Source organism: Odontomachus brunneus, unplaced genomic scaffold (assembly GCF_010583005.1).
Source record: "Odontomachus brunneus isolate Ranch 3 - 2012 unplaced genomic scaffold, Obru_v1 Obru_scaffold_180, whole genome shotgun sequence".
NCBI classification, from domain to species: domain Eukaryota; kingdom Metazoa; phylum Arthropoda; class Insecta; order Hymenoptera; family Formicidae; genus Odontomachus; species Odontomachus brunneus.
The window spans coordinates 632,552-640,408 of record NW_022639630.1 but is presented as its reverse complement, the minus strand read 5'-3'; the positions used below and the strand labels follow the sequence as shown (position 1 = coordinate 640,408).

General features: G+C 32.3%; 1 protein-coding gene across 3 annotated transcripts in view; it reads right to left on the bottom strand.

The window, feature by feature from the left end:
• Positions 1 to 496: 496 nt before the first annotated feature.
• LOC116851597 (NAD kinase 2, mitochondrial) overlaps positions 497 to 7,857 on the bottom strand; it is a 37,781-nt gene continuing 30,420 nt past the window's right edge. Inside the window, exon 7 of one of the 3 annotated variants that reach the window (XM_032831171.1) lies at positions 497 to 1,180. In XM_032831171.1, coding sequence (XP_032687062.1) covers positions 948 to 1,180 — 233 coding nt within the window. In that variant the 3' untranslated portion in view covers positions 497 to 947. The remainder of the gene's footprint in view (positions 1,181 to 7,857) is intronic. The other 2 variants (XM_032831172.1, XM_032831174.1) reach the window with 2 other exon arrangements.

Here is a 7,857-nt window from a genome sequence, read left to right as displayed (position 1 = left end):
AGACATGGGAACATATTTGGGAAAGATGATATTGATTTGGAAAGGAGATATTGGAGAAGTAGGGAGTTGGCAGGAGATGGTAGAAAAAATTTTGGGGGAGAAGGGAGAGGGAAAGGAGTGAATGAAAGAGATGGAGAGAATGAGGGGCAAAGGAAGAGGAGGGGAGGATGGAGAGCGGGAAGAGAATGAATAATTGAATGGATGTGATGTGAGGAGAAAGAGAGAGAGAGAGGGAGAGAGACAGAGAGAGAGAAATAGAAGAAAAGGGATGGGTGGTTGAGGAAAGAGCCTTATAAATTAATAGATAAGTAGATGTAAGATAATTTTAAGTTAGATGTAAGTTAGATATAAGTTAGTAATAAGCAGAGTAGGGAAAGGAGGCAGAGGAAAGAGCGAGGTGTGTGTATGTTTGGCAGGTGGGAGCGAGCAAAAGAAAAAAGATATTGTAAAAAAACTAGGTTGTAAGAATAATAATTGTAATCCTATAGGGGATCAGTAAAAGTCTTATATATATATATATATATATTAAATAAGCAGTAAAAATATAGAATAAAAATTCTTACTACAAAGAGAATTTTACATCAATATAAGATCATAATAACAAATTTTCCTACTTTTAAATTAAATAGATCGCGCCCTTATCTTTTACGCATTCTATTAAAGCCAGTATCAATATAACATAAGTAATTACTAATTCTAATTTTTGTTTCTTTTCATTGTTCTCTTATATATACTTGTAATTGTCACTATTAAACAACTCTAGCTTTTGCATATCACACAAATGGATATAAAAAAATTCTTTTATAAAAATTTGGATTAACAATTTTTTTTACTACAGGAATGTGTGATACATTTGCCATAAACGATAAGCGAATTATTTTCCTTACGTTATGTAATCGCAAATATTGTAAAACTTTATGTGACTTGTTCTAGAAGCCTTAATTTATTCAGTCGGAAAGCGTAATGGTTTGCAAAGAATCCTCGGGAAAGATCTCCACTTTCGCAATGGTGCCGTAATCAAAAGGGATTGCTATACCACCGTCGATAACTAGAGATGCATCGTTACACTGTGACCTCACGGTAATCTTTGCACAGAAACCTCGAGGATGCATGAGCTTTGGTATAGGCACTGCATTAGTCACTATCATGTCTCTTATAGAGTAACACAGTTTAAGATCCTCTGCAACAAAAAAACAATACATTTGTGTTTTTTTTTATCTTATATACGTTGTGTAATATAATAAAACAAGTTTTGACGTTTATACATAAATTATGATGCTTTACGTATACATATAGATAAAATAAAAACTATAGAAGGTATCTGACTCGTACCGTACCTAATATATAGCTAAAATAGATTTGGGTGAGTAATGAAATCGATGCCTTTTTTTAAACAACCACGTAAAATTTTTGGATATTAACAATAAAAGATTTCTACCGAGCGGTAGCCCACTGGCCAATCAACACGCGCGCTGCGGTGAGACCCTTGGTAGAAAAATTTCTCAAAGAATTTATAGAATTTTTTAGAGTTTCTCATAAATTTCTCAGATTTTTTTACATGAAATAGAATATTTGTCAGAAAAATTCTGACGAAATCTGAAAACTTCTGACAAGTAACACTACCCAAGTGTAACACGCCATTTTTCTTGAAGCTCAGCATACACATGACAGCATATGACATGACATTTCATATGTAATATTTTATATCGGTCCGTTTGTTAATTGGCATAATTATTTAGATTGTTTATCAAAACTCGAAGTGGTAATATATATAAAAACTATCTGATAAGCCCATAATATATAAATCTAAAACACATAAATCTAAAACCCATAAGCACATAAACCTACATACTCAAAACCCATATGTTAAACATCCATAAATTCGAAACTCGTAGACTAAAATTCATAAGTGCAAAACATAAAATCCAGGACATATATACACAAATTCAATAAACAAAACCCATTGTAATGAAAGTTTATAAATTTTCAAATTAGTAGATAATTTGTTCTCTTATTTGTTGTCTTATTTTTCTTTTTTTTGCTTATCAATCACGCAATGATAAACAAAGGTGAAGTTTGTGCCGACATGTCACTCTTTAACGACTGTATTATTTGAGAAAATTATTAAAAAATTTTTCGTTATGTCGCTCACTCACGTTTTTATTACATTTTTATTTATATGTTCATATGAATAACAATAACGACAACGACGACGACGGTAATAATAATTATTCCATATACGTGAATATTTAATTATTTACTAATTTGTAAATTTATAAAATTTTATTAGAATTAAATAGTAATAATAATTAATAACATTAAATTAAAATGAAATTTATAAAGATAATAATGTTTCTTTATTTAGATTTTTGAAATTATTACAGTAATGTGTCATGGATGCAATCAGCGCATAACGGTAACTAATCAGCAAAGAGAAACATAGCGCTGATTGGTTGCTTCAATGACGCACTCTCTATTCCGCAGCTCTTTTACTCTGCATGTAATTTCACTCTAACATTACCCAAGTGTAACACGCCATTTTTCTTGAAACTCAGCATACACATAGCATATGACATGACATTTCATATGTGATATTTTATATCGGCCCGTTTGTTAATTTGCATAATTATTTAGACGATTGTTTATCAAAACTCGTATTGATGATATACGTATTGATGATATATGTTAAAACTGATGTTTATAATAACATAATATGTAAACCTAAAACACATAAACCTAAAACCAGGGTTGGATAAGTTAAGTTTTTTTTTTAACTAACAAGGGATTTACGAGGTGACTGCTCCGGGAATTTTGATGCGCTTTTTACAGGCCGTCTTGAGCGAAAAAAAATCGACATGTGTCCAGTCGTTTTAGCTAATGGGCCATAGTTTCGAAGAAATCGATTTTTAAAAATAACTCTGTTCGGCGGTACACTTGATACATTCGATCGTCACTATTGAACAGTAGCAGCGGTAGCGCAGTAGGTAAGACGTTGGCTTCGTACACAATAGGTTGCGTGTTTAAACGGATCAGTTGCAGGTCGATAACGATGCCCCATGATGGTTTCCGACGGTTTCAGCAGCTCGTAATACACGACATCCCTCTGATCCCACCAGATACAGAGCATGACCTTACGTGAATGTTTCTCTTTGGCGTCGATGGACCGGGTTCCCCAGGACGTACCTTTGCTACTTTTCGCTTCGGATTGTCGAAATAGATCCATTTCTCATCTCCAGTCATCGATTCGATGGAAAAAACTTTTTCATTGTTGACGTTCAAGCAGCAGTTTACAAATGGTTTTCCGGCGTTTAATGTCCCGTTCCTTCAATATGTAAGGTACCCAATTTCTTTGCTTGTGCATCCATCCCAGCGTCTGTAGTCGTCTAAAAACTGTTGATTTGTCCACATTTAAGGCTTTGGCCAATTTCACCAACGATTTTGATTCGAGTCTTCGTCCAATAATACGTCCAATTTCGTATCTTCAAATTTTTTAGGTGATTTTCCACGGTCCTTGTTGTTCATAGAGAAATCACCACTTTGGAAGCGGCGAAACTACTCTTTGCACGTTGTACTCAATGGAGCATGTTCGACATACACTTCCTCAAAGATGCGTTTCTGCAGGTGATTTCTTTGCCAAAAAATAATGGAGCATAACTTCGCGCAAATGTGACTTATTTGGAACAAAACTTGCCATTGTAAACACAATCAAAATAGATGATGTTAACGCGTCGCACAAATGTCACCTATGGTGTTTTGGCAGAACTCTATAGACCTGTTATCATGTGTATTGCCAGCTTTCCATTCGAATAAATAGTGTACCTAACGCCATCTATTGCCAATGGGCGGTTTCATATGCAATCACCTAATATATTTTTCTTCTTGGATGTCTTATGCAGAACACCTTGTATAAATCAACGTTTATTATAAGCGTTAAGGTATCTGTCTAATGTAACCATAAAATATAAATAAAATTAGCTAATAATAATAATTTCTCATGAACTCTCAGAATATTCCAAGTAATGATTCGCGAAATATTCATTATAATGAAATTCCAAGGAATACTTTAGAATAAATTAGATTCGAATAATTCTTCAGATATTCATTTTTCTAATTCTATAGGTATTCTTTAAAGTGAATTCTCTATAAACTTCTATTCTTTATGCTATGTGAGATCTGCACTAATCTGAACAAAACCGAGAAATTCTATTCACAAAATCTCATCTATACAGATCCTGAAATATATTCTAAAAATACTTATCTGTAGTAATCTGAATAAATCCGAGATTCTGAAAAATTTCCAAAAATTTTTATGCGTACAAATTTTGAAATATTTTAAAAATACTCATCTATAATAATCTGAACAAATCCGAGAAATTCTAAGAAATTTTCATCCATATCCAGATTCTGAAATATTCTGAAAATACTCATCTGTAGTAATCTGAACTCCGAGAAATTCGAGAAATTCTGATAAATTTTTAGACATTTTCGTCCATACAGAAAATTTCTGAATATATTCTGAAAATTAGAATATTCCAATATTCTAAAAATATTCATCTGTAGTAATCTGAGAAATTAATAAATGCTGAGAAATTCTGAGAAATTTTCAGAAAATTTTATCTGTACAAATTCTTAAATATTCTGAAAAGTCTCATTTAATTATTTCTGAAAAAGTTTAAGAAACTTTTCATATTTTCTAAGACTTCCTCATATTTTTCAGAATTTCTCAGAAATCTGGCAGATGAGAAATTGTGAGAAAATTTCTAAGAAATTTTTCCACTAGGGACGAACGCTATACGCATAGACATAATATAACTAGACCAAACATTCGCCTCTTTTTGAAGAGTGGGGGTAGAGCACACTTAGGCTGCATTCCTTTTGGGCGCTCACGCGCTCTAAACGTCATTCTATCTTTATAGCTCATTAGATGCGAAAGAAAGATACAGTGACACTTAAAGCGCGTAAGCACCCAAAAGGAACCATAGAAAAAGACAGACGATAATGACTGTAGAGATCCTCAAATAAGAGATGTGCAAACTTCGGTCGTTTGTTAGAATATGGCGGCACTCATGTGACACATGTTTCTATGTTTATGAGTATGTATATAAAATTAATATGTATGCATAACATATAAATTGTTGATAATATTAATGCAATGTTATAATAGAATATTATTATTTCACCTAAGTTATAAGATGAGAGAATTAACACTCCAGCAAGCGCATGCAGATTTATCTCAAACTTTAAGCAAGTGTTTTACTATTGCAGATCATATTTGACTCACATAAGTAAGATTAATTACATCAGACTTTAAAAACAGCTATAAATAGTATTAATTTAAAATCTTTTTACTGCGTCTTTACTTCGTGGTACTTGCTCTGTTCTTTTTAGCTGCACTATAAAACTAGTGCAATAAGTTAGAGTGAAAGAAAGTATATTTGTTTCACTTTAACTTATTGCATTAGTTTAACAATGCAGCTAAAAAGATTAAACCAAGTAATAAAAAGTGACTGTTTCACTGGTTTCGCCATATTCTAGCAAAGTCGGCCACAACCAATCCCATCGCAGTTCGAGTTTGCGCATCTCTTACTTGAGGATCTCTAGGCCCGGCTAGAGACCCAAGATATAAGGGTGCTTTTCAATTGCTTAACATATCTTGACACACACGTATAAAAAACCAGTTTATTGGTCACATTATCTAAAATATCTTGTAAGATAATATGCAACCAATGCAAACTGATTTTGTGTAACACAGTGTAACGCAACTGGAAAACACCCTAAGAGACTGGCCAAGGCTCCTAGTTGGATAGAAAATGGCGGACATAATTTAAAGATCCCACACACAGATGCGTCAAACGTTGCGGCGTCTGTGCCAGTGCCAGAGCAGCTTGAAGACGATCTCACACTAAATACATAACTGCATATGCACATATAGAAAATATAGTAAGAACATTATGTTAATGTTTGATTGTGTCAAGTATTTCTCAGGTTAAATTATACACACACACATACACACACACGCACACACGACACGCACACACACACACACACATGAGTCATTATCTGTCAACCGGTGAAGCCGGCTGCCCAAAATTGGTTGGAGTAAAAATGAACAAGTAAAGGCTAAAAATTCGAGTAAAAATATAAGCTTTCAAATGCCGTGCGCTATTTTTAAAAATTCAAAGTGACGGATTCAATATGGCGGTTAAACTGTGGGAATAAAAATTTTAGTTTATCTAATTTAAATGAAAATGTTTGTAAGGGGATTTTGGGGACCGCTGAGTACGAATATGAAATCGAATTTATAAAATCGTTATGTTTAAACAAATTATTTAAACAATTAATTCTTAAAACAAATTAATCTTTCAATTCCGACTTCATATTCGTTCTCAGCAATCCCAAAAATCTCCTTGCAAATTGTTTAAATAATTAATTGTTTAAATAAATTAATTTTCCAATTCCGACTTCATATTCGTACTCACTGACCTAAAAAATCTTTGGATACGTCGTAGAAACTTCTAAAATCGTAAAACATGTCTCTACTCACTAGTTCAAACAAATAATTGTTTAAACAAATTATTTCTTTAATTTGTTTATATTGCAACTCTGAGATTTTTTTCAGAATTTTTTATTAACTTTTTAGTACTTCAAGAAAATGCAAGGAAATGCAGTACTAAAAAGTTAATCAAAAATTCCGAAAAAAAAATCTGAGAGCTCTATAAGAAGAAAGTAGACAATTTTTACCTCTTGCTATTTTTCGGTAAAGTTAATAGAATTCGAGTAAAAAATTATTGAAACCAATATTTTTGTAGATATTTCCGTAAATATCTTGGAAAATAAAGGTCGAATAAAAAATGTTTTCAAACAAAAGTTGTTTCCTTCTTTACGTAGAATAAAACTCCGCAATAAAAAATATATGTTTCTATTTAAAATAGCAAAGTTGACCTTGACCTGACTTTGACGGGGCCACGCAAGGTCAAACCAATGATACCTTCTTATGTCCCCCATGGATCCATATAACTTTTGTCTGAAACATTTTTTTAAAAAATTTCTCCTTTTTGAGATTTTTGCGTGTATTGAATAAAATGGACCACCCTTATATACAGAGTGTAAAAAAATTAGACCGACAAACTTTGAGGAGAAATAGAGGACATAAAAACAAACTTATTTTGTTAATAATGTTTTTTTCTACGACGCTTCGTTTTAATACTACAGGGTACAAAATAGAAATTTTATGATTTTAACAAAAAACAAACATATAAGTGGAAAAATTAAATTTATTTCAATTACACATATATTTTAATCTTTAACAAACAATGAACAAAAGAATGGAACAAAAATGCGCAATTGATTAGCCCAATTTATAATAAATGTTCAAATGTTCAATGTGCACAATTACTTGGACCAAAGATTTAATGAGCACTAGATAGGCCGAAGAGGTCCTATCGCATGGCCCCTCCGTTCACCAGATTTATCTTTGCTTGACTTTTTTTATGGAGGCATATGAAAACTCTCATTTATGAGACACCTATTGAAACAAAAGCAGAATTAGTTGCTCGAACTACTACTGCAGCATATCAGGTTCAGAATATTCCTTCAGTCTTCGAGCGTGTGAGACAATCAATGTTTCGACAATGTCATCTTTGTGTTAAAGCAAATCGAGGAATTTTTGAACATTTATTATAAATTGAGCTAATCAATTGCGCATTTTTGTTTCGTTCTTTTGTTCATTGTTTTTTGAAGATTAAAATATATGTGTAATTGAAATAAATTTAATTTTTCCACTTATATGTTTGTTTTTTGTTAAAATCATAAAATTCCTATTTTGTACCCTGTAGTATTAAAACGAAGCGTCGTAGA